Source organism: Symphalangus syndactylus, chromosome 1 (genome assembly GCF_028878055.3).
Source record: "Symphalangus syndactylus isolate Jambi chromosome 1, NHGRI_mSymSyn1-v2.1_pri, whole genome shotgun sequence".
Lineage (NCBI taxonomy): Eukaryota > Metazoa > Chordata > Mammalia > Primates > Hylobatidae > Symphalangus > Symphalangus syndactylus.
The window spans coordinates 79,955,666-79,968,775 of NC_072423.2; the positions used below are offsets into that span (position 1 = coordinate 79,955,666).

A 13,110-nucleotide genomic window follows, 5' to 3' on the forward strand; every position below is an offset into this window, starting at 1 on the left:
TAAAAGGAACAAAAATATTATTCTTAATAGCCTAAATGAGAATCTCATATTCAATTAATTAAAAGCTTGAATTTCTCCCTCTAAGGCCAGCCAGGAGGCTGAATGCCTTGCCTTATCATACATAGGCAATGTGACGAGGGCAAAAGAAACACATATGTATTTTTCATGTCATCTTTCACAGACTGAATCACAAAAATCCTCCATGACTCTACAAAGAAAATTTAATATGTAGAAATCCATTCATTACACAGCAGGACTGAATGCCTACAATAACTTTTGATCAAAATGGTAACTTTATTTTCTGTCAAAAAACCAAGGGCAGTTTTGAAGACTTCTATAAATATTAAACATGTCCAAAAATGTCATTAATAAACAAAGAAACAATTCCATAAAATATACACCTAAAGAATCTTCTGCAAGGAAAGATACAATTCTTAAAGAAAATGATATGCAATGAAGAAGGATATAATTAAATAACAGGAACATAATGTAAAGATACAAAGTGAAACAGAACAGCATCAATTACACAAGGTGAAAAAAAATCCTTTTAGAAATTTTGTCAAGAAACCTATGTGATCCTGTGTTCCCAAAAATAAGTAGTTTCTATTCCATCATCCTGGAAGAGCTACTTATAGCTTAGTCTGCAATAGGCTGCTTCTAAGGAGTGAGCTTTATGTACAACACTAACCATATTTTGTTAATGTCTTGATATCAAGCCATTAAATATAATCAAGCACTGAAAACCACTCTACTCTGGAAAGTATAAAATAATTCTCAACCCATTAGGAGAGTTTACTGAAGTGTCTAAGTCCTTCATGCACACCAGGCCCGGACACTGAGGAATGGGCACTTGGCCGACTAGTGGCAGAAATGGGAAATGACTGGTCCTCCTGCGCCTAAAGCAGTGTGAAGCAAATAACTTACCTTAAGGGGGAAGGCACAGTATTAACAAGAGAGATGCACTTTAAATTGTATGTTTCAAAATGCTGGGAGGCTAGACCTACTAGATTCATTTCTGATCAGAACAAAAGACCTTTCCTTGACACTTACTGGACTTCAGTAATATCAATACAAACAAATTAGCCGGACTTTGGCAAAATCTTGCGCATTTCCCACCAAAACCATACATAGGGCAAAATAGATATCTTTTCACATTTATGAACATTCTAAGAAATATATAATTATGGAGTCATGGTGCTGCCAAATTTCTGAAATTTGATTATTTTATATCTGTGCTCTCCTGAATGCCAGGATGAGATCTGCATATAGGAGAGTGTATGCTTTGAGATCAGATGCACCTAATTGGGTTTTTAGCCCAGGCACCACTTCTTAGCAGCTGAGTTATTTTGGGAAAAGCTGAACTATTTTTACTTCTTCTTGCCTAATCTGTTTTCTCATTCATAAAATGGGTGTAACTGTAACTTGCTTTTTATGGTTGCTGGGAGGATTAAATAAGATGAAACAGTTAAAAACTGCACCAGTTGCTTGCTCCAAACAGTAAGCAAATGTTACCTATTATTATTAAAATGTGAAAAAAGCTATGAAAAACAGTTATCCTCTACTGATGAAAAACATTAAAGCATTTAAAAATCTAAAACTATCATTAGTACAATTAAAAAGATTAATATTCTGGTAAGACAGGGAAAGACATTCAACTAAGCAAAAACTTACTTCAAGGCTGCATAATAAAATGTTCCAAACCAAACACCAGAAGTTATTAGATGCACTGGAATCAGAACTTTTCCATACTGTCTAAACGTCTTCTTGAATCGTTGATAAAGACTAATAGATTTGTCTTGCAAAGGATCAGGCTCTTCCTTTTTTTCCGGAGTTCCCTGAGCTGTGGCACTGGATGAAAAAACCCTCCTGAACGAAACATGTTGCTTCCCTTGCTTATGGCGAAGGACTCCTGGTTGGGGTGGATGAGCATCCAATGGCCTCCTTTCCTTTGCAACACACTGGGCAGCAGATAAATGCAACCATTGTTTTTGAGGGCCTTGTACCAAAACCACTTTGGATTCAGCATTGTACAAAAGTAAAGGTCCCTTTACATTTTGACAGTGTCCAAAGAGACCAGCATTATGTGGTTCCAAGCACGTCCTGCGTGCCAGTCGAGATACAGTCCGTGGTACATTCCATTGCATTTTGAAGAGTGTTGATAGGTTTCAGCTTCTACAAAGACAATTTTTCAAAAAAATTAGGTAATACTTAGGTTTCCATTTTAAATCAATTCATTTGAAAATCAATCATTAACCATTAGGAGGTAAAAAGACAGACACTGCTACATAATCCACAAAAACTGATGTTAGCGTATAGAGTTTAAGCACAGTGTAATTTTAAAATCTCATAAAGGCCAGGTGTGGTTACTCACACCTGTAACCCCAGCACTTTGGGAGGCCAAGGTAGGTGGATCACCTGAGACCAGGAGTTCCGAGACCAGCCTGGCCAACATGGCAAAACCCCATCTCCACTAAAAATACAAAAATTAGCCAGGTGTGGTGGTGGGCACCTGTAATTCCAGCTACTCAGGAAGCTGAGGCAGAAGAATCACTTAAACCCGGGAAGCAGAGGGTGCAGTGATCTGAGATCGCACCACTGCCCTCCAACCTGGGTGACAGAGCAAGACTCCGTCTCAGAAAAATAAAATAAAATAAGCCAGGTGAGGCAGCTCACGCCTGTAATCCCAGCACTTTGGGAGTCCGAGGCAGGCGGATCGCCTGAGGTCAGGAGTTCGAGACCAGCCTGGCCAACATGGCAAAACCCTGTCTCTACTAAAAATACAAAAATTAGCCGGGTACGGTGGCACGTGCCTGTAATCCCAGCTACTTGGGAGGCTGAGGCATGAGAACTGCTTGAACCTAGGAGGTGGAGATTGCAGTGAGCTGAGATCATTCCACTGTACTCCAGCCTGGGAGACAGAGCAAGACTCCGTTTCAAAAATAACATAACATAACATAACACAATAAAAATCTCATAAAACACACCATTTAAGTACGATATGGTAAACTAGTCCAGCTGACACCACAGGGAATAATGTTTTGAGGCCTCTTATTCTATAGAAGCAGTGTAGTATAGTGGGGGAAAATTCAAGATCTGGGGTTCTGATGCTTTGGGGATATAATTCCACATAATTCCTTTTCAGACTCCAAGCCCAGGTCCACTACTAAAATGAAGATTACAGGATTGTTACCAGGAATTACACAAAATTTCTGATGTAAAGACACTTTTGTAAACTAATGAGCATCATAAATGTTATTTATGATTACAAATGTTAAGATCTGATGAATTGTTGATATTAGTATTATTTACACTATAACGCCTTCGGACTAAGTTATCAAGTTATAAATCACTTATGTTATTGAATGGCGAGAAGAATTGCCTGGTATTTATTTTCTTCCCCACCCCCATATCAATGGTGGAGAGAAAAAAAAAGTGTACAGTGATGTCTCACTATTTGATCTGGCATCAGCATAGATCAAAGATTTAGAAGACAGCGAGACACAGCAGCTTTGGCTTGTGGTTCCAGCTACTCAGGAGGCTGAGATGGGAGGACATTTGAGCCCAGGTATTTGAGGTTGTAGTGCATTTGTGAACAGCTACTCCACTCCAGCCTAGACAATACAGCAAGACTGCAAGCCTTTTTTTTTTTTTTTTTTTTTTTTAAAGAATTATAGAGACTTCCAGATAATTACTTAGCCTCTCTAGACAAAGTTTTTCCCAGTGGTAAATCTAATTATAGTAGCCATTACCATATAGTCAATCAGTCCTCCTCCTTCAACATCAAGTGGTACCACACATGCCTTCCCACTCCCAACGCCAGCTCTACCTTACTACTAACATGTTGAGAACAATTTAACTATATCCTAAATAACACACAGTGAGATCTGAACTAGCACCCCTATAAATTAGCACTCCAATAAATACAGATACTCCATTTTACACGAATATTCTTCATCTGGTGTACAAAGTTGACTGGCAAAACAAAAACTGCCATCATATAAAAACATTCGGGCTGGGCACGGTGGCTCACGCTTGTAATCCCGGCACTTTGGGAGGCCGAGGCGGGTGGATCACGAGGTCAGGAGATCGAGACTACGGTGAAACCCCGTCTCTACTAAAAATACAAAAAATTAGCCGGGCGTGGTGGCGGGCACCTGTAGTCCCAGCTACTTGGAGAGGCTGAGGCAGGAGAATGGCATGAACCCGGGAGGCGGAGCTCGCAGTGAGCCGAGATCACGCCACTGCACCCCAGCCTGAGTGACAGAGCAAGACTCCGTCTAAAAAAAAAAAAAAAAAAAAAATTCATCAGTAATTATCCACCTATAAAAATTAATCCTGACTCATCCCTCCCGAATGAATAATTAACATCAGCTCCTAACAGACTCTCACAGATAATCTGACAACAGTACAAATGAGTTGATAAGGGAAACTTCAAATCTTGCAAAATAAACAGGCTCCCAAGAAGTCTTTTAAAAAGTGATACTGGGCTGGGAGCGGTGGCTCACGCCTGTAATCTCAGTACTTTGGGATGCCGAGGCAGGCACATCACCTAGTGAGGAGTTCGAGACCAGTCTGGCCAATATGGTGAAACCCCATCTCTCCTAAAAATACAAAAAAAAATTAGGCATGGTGGTGCACGCCTGTAATCCCAGCTATTTGGGAGGCTGAGGCAGGAGAATCACTTGAACCCTGGAGGCGGAGGTTGCAGTGAGCCAAGGTCGCGCCACTGCACTCCAGCCTGGGCAACAGAGTGAGACTCGTCTCAAAAAAAGAAAAAAAAAGTGATACTGGAGATTAATTTCAGACAAAGCAGACTGCAAACATTCTTTGATTATAAGAGTTAAAGAGGGGCATTGTATAATAACAAGAATGAAAAGAAGACATAACAATCCTAAATATGTATATACCTAACAAGAAAGGATCAAAATAAATGAGGTGAAAACTGACAGAACAGAAAGGAGGAAAGAAATCCACTCTCAGAGACGTCAATACTCCGGTCAACAACCTTGATAAACCCAGCAGGCAGAATGTCTGTAAGGACAGAGTTAAACTAAACAACAATGTTAATCAATTTGATCTAATTGACATTTATAGAATACTCCATTCAACAACAGCAGAATACACATTCCACTCAAGTTCACATGGAACATTCAACAAGCAGACCCCATGCTGGGCCATTAAGTATACTGTAACAAATTCTAAAAAATGAAAATCATGCAAAGTTATGTTCTCAAACTACAAGAGATACTAGAAACCATTAACATAAAGATAGCTGGGAACTCCCCCCACCCCCAATTATGTGGAATTTAAACAACATACTTCTAAAAAAAAAATCTTCAAACTTCTAAAAAGAAATTTAAAAATATTCTGAAGTAATTGAAAACAAAAATACAACTTAACAAAATCTGTGGGATGCAGCAAAGCAGTGCTTTGAGGACTAAACTTTGACCTTTTTCCTCTTGCCCAAATTCCTATCTAAGGGGTCTGGGGAGTCACACCCTGCAAACCATGAAATTCCATCAGAGGGGTTTTATTTAACCCTATATAAATGGCTACTTTCCAACTTGACTCTGGCATAACATCACATGACAGCTAGAGAAGGAAATCAAAATATTTTACCCCAAAACATGTTTCTTTACCATATTTTCAAATGACCCTGCAAAGCCATTTTTTTTTTTTTTGGTGGAGAAAACTGTATTTGTAAAGACTCTATTAACATAATCGGATCCCCGCTTCCAGGTCCTCTCAATCCTGAAGCGGTTAACTGGGAGTCTAGCACCTTTTAAAGGTCTGAATAGGAAACATTTGCCATCTATTGTCTCTAAGGGTGGCCACCTTTGAGACTTCATCTTCATCTATCAAGGTTCATCTACCAAGAACCTTGGTATCCACAACCCCTTATCTTAATTCAGACACTCTTTTTCTATTGATTCCAGGTCTTTAGATAGTAACTCTTCCAACCAATTGCCAATCAGAAAATCTTTTAATCCAGTTATGACCCACATGTCCCCACTTTGAATTGTCCTGCTTTTCCAGGTGGAACCAATGTCTGCGTATACCCTACATATACTGACTGATGTCTTATGCCTCCCTAAAATGTTTAAAGCCAAGCTGTAACCCAACGACCTTAGGCACTTGTTCTCAGAACTTCTTGAGACTGCCTCAGACCTTGGTCACTCATTTGGTTCAAAATAAACCTCCTTAAACATTTCATAGAGTTTGACTCTTTCATCAACAGCTTACAGGAGGAATGCACATATTAGAAAAGAAGTAAGATCTAAACTCAATAAGCTAAGTTACCTCCTTAAGAAACAGAAAAGAGGAGCAAGCAGAAAGAAACAATAAAAATTAGAGCAGAAAGCAACGAACATGAGGAAAAGAAAACAAAAAATATCAACAAAACCAAAACCTAGTACTTTGGGGAAAAAATGAATAAAATTCATAAATCTCTAACCAAGATAAACTAAGAGAGAAAACAAATGACCAATACTAGAAATAAAAGAGGAGTCATAACAACTGATCCCACAGATATTAAAAAAGCAATAAACGAATACTATGAATAACTTTAACTCTATGCCTGTGAGAAAAGATCTTATCTGAGGAATGCAAGTCTTTTTAACTGTCAGGCCCAAAGAGACATTAAAATGAGACCGAAATCACGCCCTACCTCCCCTCACCAACCCACCTCCTCTGAGCTGTGTATTCACCTCTTGAAACTGCTTGTTATTGCCATAAGTAACTATGAATTAACCTAATAATGCTATAATTCACAATCTATAGCTTAACAACGTATAGCCAATAACTCAATGCTACGTCTGTAAACCAGTGAGAATTCCTGACAAACAACTCTTTATTAGTTCATTCCCTGTCCCCCACAATTTTGCCTTTAAAAATCCACTTACTTATAACTGCTGCTAGTAAGTGTGTATATTCAGGGCAACTTGAGTCTATGCTCCTGGGTTGCAATCCTCAGGCTTTCCCCAAATAAACTCTTTACTTACAATAATTTTGCCTCAGCTTGTTTCAGGTTGACATCTACAAATTTGATAACTTAGATGAAATGGACCAAGTCCTCAAAAAGACAAACTGCCAAAACCCACACAAGGAGAAATAAAAGACTTTACTAACCCTATATTCATTATTCACTAAAGAAATGGAATCAAAAATTAATATCCTTTCCAAAAACAAACAAAAAAAGAACCCAGGCTCAGACTGACTAGCGAATTCTACCAAACATTTAAGGAAAAAATAATACAATTCAGAAAACAGAGGCAGAGAAGACTTACTAACTCATTCCACGAGGCCAAAAGCGGCCCTAATACCAAAACCAGCTACATATAATCCAAGAAAGGAAAACTACAGACTAATACTTCTTATAAACATAGAAAGTAAAAATCCTCAACAAAATAATAGCAAGTCAAATCCAACAATGTCTAAAAACTATCATACAACCTGACCCAATGGGATTTAATCCAGATATGCAAAGGTATATCTAAGAATCAACTTAAAGGTATATTTAAGAATCAACTGAGAATAAAAATGAAATTGTAATCTCCCAACTGACTGAATGGACCTCTCTTGGCCAAGGGGACCCTGGTGAAACCTTGGAAACTGAGTTCAGGTCACACGCCTGTTACAGGTAGTTAGACAGGTATGGCGCGGGCAGGAGAGGGCTCTTTCCCACCCACTAGAGATGTCAGGTGATGGCTCAGCAATTATCACACTACCTTTCTAAAAGTGATAAATTGGCAGCAGGGGCCAGAGAGAGGCCATTTCCTGATGGCCCACACCTGTTACACTAAAGTGTTAACTGAATGAAGGCACCAGGGAGAAGCAAAAAGGGCTTCCAATAAAATCTCAGGTATCGGACGAGTGCGCCGGGCACATGCATTAAGAGACAAAATGGGCCGGGCGCGGTGGCTCACGCTTGTAATCCCAGCACTTTGGGAGGCCGAGGCGGGCGGATCACGAGGTCAGGAGATCGAGACCACGGTGAAACCCCGTCTCTACTAAAAATACAAAAAAAAAATTAGCCGGGCGTGGTGGCGGGCGCCTGTAGTCCCAGCTACTCAGGAGGCTGAGGCAGGAGAATAGCGTGACCCCGGGAGGCGGAGCTTGCAGTGAGCCGAGATTGCGCCACTGCACTCCAGCCTGGGCGACAGAGCGAGACTCCGTCTCAAAAAAAAAAAAAAAAAAAAAGAGACAAAATGGCAGAGTATGACCTTCCAGGGTCACTCCACAGGAAAAGGGAAGAAAGCCTCAGATGGACGTGCATACAACTTCCTAAACACACTGCTCGTCCTCACTTCCCAAGTGTAAGGAGGGCACTGTACATGCAGGTAGCCCACCCTAAGAAGAATCATGGGAAAAGCGTGCAAGACACTGGAAGTGGTCAGCCTATAAAGTCCTAGGATCACGGTTAAACACTGCACTTACCCTTCACATGCCCGCTTGGGTCTTTCCCAAGCATACTTTCTTTCTTGTTCTAAAGCTTTTTTGAAAAATCTTCCACTACTTCTCTGAAACTTGCCTCGGTCTCTTTTTCTTCCTTATGTCCATCAGTCAAATTCTATCTTCTGAGGAGGCAAGAAATGAGATTGCTGCAGACCCATATGAATTCGTCACTGGTAACTTTTGGATACCTTCCACTACTAACACACTCTTCAATATGCTCCATCTCACTAACCTCCATTAGGCTTTCTTCCCTAGGAGATAAACAGAAACCAGCTCTCCAAAAGACTCCACACTGATAATGTCGATTACTAGCTTATCTTCCCATGTACAGAACAAAGACAAGATGAGATTAATTATTCTGATACAATGACAGGGACAGGAGGCAGAGAAATTCTAGGCAGACAGGGACAGGTCCCTGGCAAAACCCCACCTTTGAGCAGGAAGCCTGAAATCCACAGCCCAAAGTGAGAACTTCCAAATCTGTGTGCTCGCTCTCTCCCAATTGGTTTGTTTGTTTGTGTTTGTTTGTTTGTTTGTTTTTTGAGACGGAGTCTCGCTCTGTCGCCCAGGCTGGAGTGCAGTGGTGCGATCTGGGCTCACTGCAAGCTCCGTCTCCTGGGTTCAAGCCATTCTCCTGCCTCAGCTTCCCAAGTAGCTGGGACTACAGGTGCCTGCCATCACGCCCACCTAATTTTTTGTATTTTTAGTAGAGACGGGGTTTCACCATTTTAGCCAGGATGGTCTCAATCTCCTGACCTCGTGATCCGCCCGCCTTGGCCTCCCAAAGTGCTGGGATTACAGGCGTGAGCCACCACGCCTGGCCCAATTGGTTCTTTCTGAATGTCTTTTTACCAATCGAATGTTGTCTTTTCCAAAACTACCTACAGCTCGGCCCCATCCTGTGCCTACAAAGACCCCAGACTCAGCTGACAGAGGGGAGAAGTGGCTGGGCATCAGGAAAAAACAGCTGGACATCAAGAGAGGCACCTTGACTTCAGAGACGATGGCTGGATGAGGCAGAGAGGCAACTTAATTTCAGGGGAGAGCGACCTGCCCTTCTCAGCCCCTTTCCAGCTCATCTCCCTGCTGAAAGAGGCTTTCATCACTCAATAAAATTCTCCATATTCATCATCCTTCAATCGTGTGCATGATCTCATTCCTCTTGGGCACTGGACAAGAATTCAGGAGGTGCCAAGTGTGGGTGCCCAAAAAGGTTGTCACTCTGGCTCTTTCCCCTCACTGGCGGAGAGCAGCCACCCCATGTGACGAGCCAAAGGGTCCACTGAGCGGATAATGCTGCTGTCTGTAGATGGCGGAGCTAGGGCAGCACTGTATCACGGCCTCTGGGGCCTTGGGGTCACAGGCACCCCCACCTAGATGCTGCCATAAGGCCTGCACGGAGTTCGCTCCAGCTGGTGCTAAAGCAGCCAGTTCCTGCACTCACTCGCCTGGGCGCTTTCTCCTGTGATGGGTGAAGCACAGCAGACCTGAGTGAGCAGAGTTTGCCCCTGCTGGCACCAAAGTGGCCGGCCAGTTCCCACGCTCATTTGCTCACATGCTCCCTCCCGTGAGGGGTTGAGTGGGGCAGGCCGAGTAAACAGGGCACCGCTGTCGCGAGTCCTGTGAAGGGATCAAGAAAATATCCTGCATCAGTTCCTTCATCCCTCCCTGAGGCATCTGCTTCCTCTGTTCCCTTTTCCTTCAAAGGTTCACCTTATCTTGTGTAAAACGTACATTTACCGGGCACTAACTAAAACCTCACAAAAATGCAAGTATTCCTGTCACTAAACCTCCTGAGAACCAAAAAATCAGCCATAGATGTGTCTGTAATTTGTGTTTTTTCCGGGCACGCCTTCGAGATGGCCCAATAAGCCTCCACTGACTGTGACACCTACCTCAGTCACTCATTTTGGTTATCACAATCAATGTAACCCACCATAACAGGCTAAAGAAATCATATGATCATATGAATTAGTGGGGCAGCAAAAGCCTGACAAAAATCTAACACCTATTCCCAACACCTATTCATGATTAAAAACAAATTTCTCAGCAAACCTGGAGGGGAACTTCTTCAACATGATAAAGAACATGTACAACAAACCTATTGCTAAACTCATGCATACTTAATTGTGGGAGGCTGGACACTCGCCCCCGTGGCTGGGAACAAGGCAAAGATGACAGACAACCTCTACTGCCACCCTGATTCAACATCATACTGCAAGTCCCAGCTAGTGCAACAAGGCAAGAAAAAAAATTTAAAAAGTATACTGATTGGAGAGAAAGATGTAAAACTTTTTATTGCATATAGTATGATGGTCTTTGTAGAATATCCAAAAGAATCTATTAAAAGACTGCTAGAAGTAATTAATTGGCTGTGGTTCCAAGATGGCCAATAGGAACAGCTCCAGTCTGCAGCTCCCAGCATGAGTGACACAGAAGATGTGTGATTTCTGCATTTCCAACTGAGGTACCGGGTTCATCTCACTGGGGCTTGTCAGACCGTGGGTGCAGCCCATGGAGCAGGGCAGGGCATCACCTCACCTGGGAAGCGCAAGGGGTCAGGGAATTCCCTTTCCTAGCAAAGGGAAGCCGTGACAGACGGTACCTCGAAAATCGGGACTCTCCCACCCTAATACTGCGCTTTTCCAACAGCCTTAGCAAACAGCACACCAGATTATATCCCGTGCCTGGCTCAGAGGGTCGCACCCCCACGGAGCCTCACTCACTGCTAGCACAGCAGTCTGAGATCACACTGCAAGGCGGCAGTGAGGCTGGGGGAGGGGCATCTGCCATTGCTGAGGCTTGAGTAGGTAAACAAAGCAGCAGGGAAGCTCGAATTGGGTGGAGCTCATCACAGCTCAAGGAGGCCTGCCTGCCTCTGTAGATGCCACCTCTGGGGTCAGGGCATAGCCAAACAAAAGGCAGCAGAAACTTCTGCAGACTTAAACGTCCCCGTCTGACAGCTTTGAAGAGAGTAGTGGTTCTCCCACCACGGAGTTTGAGACCTGAGAACGGACAGGCTGCCTTCTCAAGTGGGTCCCTGACCTCCGAGTAGCCTAACTGGGAGACATCTCCCAGTAGGGGCTGACTGACACCTCATACAGACAGGTGCCCCTCTGAGACAAAGCTTCCAGAGGCAGGATCAGGCAGCAACATCTGCCATTCTGCAATATTTGCTGTTCTGCAGCCTCCGCTGGTGATACCGAGGCAAATAGGGTCTGGAGTGGACCTCCAGCAAACTCCAACAGACCTGCAGCTGAGGGTTCTGACTGTTAGAAGGAAAAGTAACAAACAGAAAGGACATCCATACCAAAACCCCACCTGTACATCACCATCATTAAGACCAAAGGTAGATAAAACAACGAAGATGGGAAGAAACCAGAGCAGAAAAGCTGAAAATACTAATCAGAGCACCTCTTCTCCTCCAAAGGAATGCAGCTCCTCATCAGCAACAGGACAAAGCTGGACGGAGAATGACTTTGACAAGTTGAGAGAAGAAGGCTTCAGACGATAGGTAATAACAAACTTCTCCAAGCTAAAGGAGGATGTTCGAACCCATCGCAAAGAAGCCAAAAACCTTGAAAAAAGATTAGACGAACGGCTAACTAGAATAAACAGTGTAGAGAAGTCCTTAAATGACCTGATGGAGCTGAAAACCATAGCACGAGAACTACGTGATACGTGCACAAGCTTCAGTAGCCAATTTGATCAAGTGGAAGAAAGGGTATCAGTGATTGAAGATCAAATGAATGAAATGAAGCAAGAAGAGAAGTTTAGAGAAAAAAGAGTAAAAAGAAATTAAGAAATCCTCCAAGAAATAAGGGACTATGTGAAAAGACCAAATCTACGTCTGACTGGTGTGCCTGAAAGTGATAGGGAGAATGGAACCAAGTGGGAAAACATTCTTCAGGATATTATTGAGGAGAACTTCCCCAACCTAGCAAGGCAGGCCAACATTCAAATTCAGGAAATGCAGAGAACGCCACAAAGATACTCCTCAAGAAGAGCAACTCCAAGACACATAATTGTCAGATTCACCAAAGTTGAAATGAAGGAAAAAATGTTAAGGGCAGCCAGAGAGAAAGGTCGGGTTACCCACAAAGAGAAGCCCATCAGACTAACAGCTGATCTCTGGGCAGAAACTCTACAAGCCAGAAGAGAGTGGGGGTCAATATTCAACATTCTTAAAAGAATTTTCAACCCAGAATTTCATATCCAGACAAACTAAGCTTCATAAGTGAAGGAGAAATAAAATCCTTTACAGACAAACAAATGCTGAGAGATTTTGTCACCACCAGGCCTGCCTTACAAGAGCTCCTGAAGGAGGCACTAAACATGGAAAGGAACAACTGGTACCAGCTACTGCAAAAACATGCCAAATTGTAAAGACCATCAATGCTATGAGGAAACAGCATCAACTAATGAGCAAAATAACCAGCTAACATCATAATGACAGGATCAAATTCACACATAACAATATTAACCATAAATGTAAATGGGCTAAATGCCCCAATTAAAAGACACAGACTGGCAAATTGGAAAAAGAGTCAAGACCCATCAGTGTGTTGTATTCAGGAGACCAATCTCAGAGACACACATAAGCTCAAAATAAAGGGATGGAGGAAGATAAACCAAGCAAATGGAAAACAAAAAAAA

At 42.4% G+C, this 13,110-nt stretch overlaps 1 protein-coding gene across 2 annotated transcripts in view; it reads right to left on the reverse strand.

Annotated features, from left to right (window-relative positions):
• FAM210A (family with sequence similarity 210 member A) overlaps positions 1 to 13,110 on the reverse strand; it is a 60,359-nt gene that overhangs the window by 12,492 nt on the left and 34,757 nt on the right. The window contains exons 1-2 of one of the 2 annotated variants that reach the window (XM_063641766.1): positions 2,985 to 3,157; positions 1,672 to 2,172 (exon numbers count right to left, since the gene is read on the reverse strand). In XM_063641766.1, coding sequence (XP_063497836.1) covers positions 1,672 to 2,144 — 473 coding nt within the window. In that variant the 5' untranslated portion in view covers positions 2,145 to 2,172; positions 2,985 to 3,157. Of the gene's footprint in view, positions 1 to 1,671; positions 2,173 to 2,984; positions 3,158 to 13,110 lie in introns of those variants that run through there. The other variant, XM_055239628.2, reaches the window with a different exon arrangement.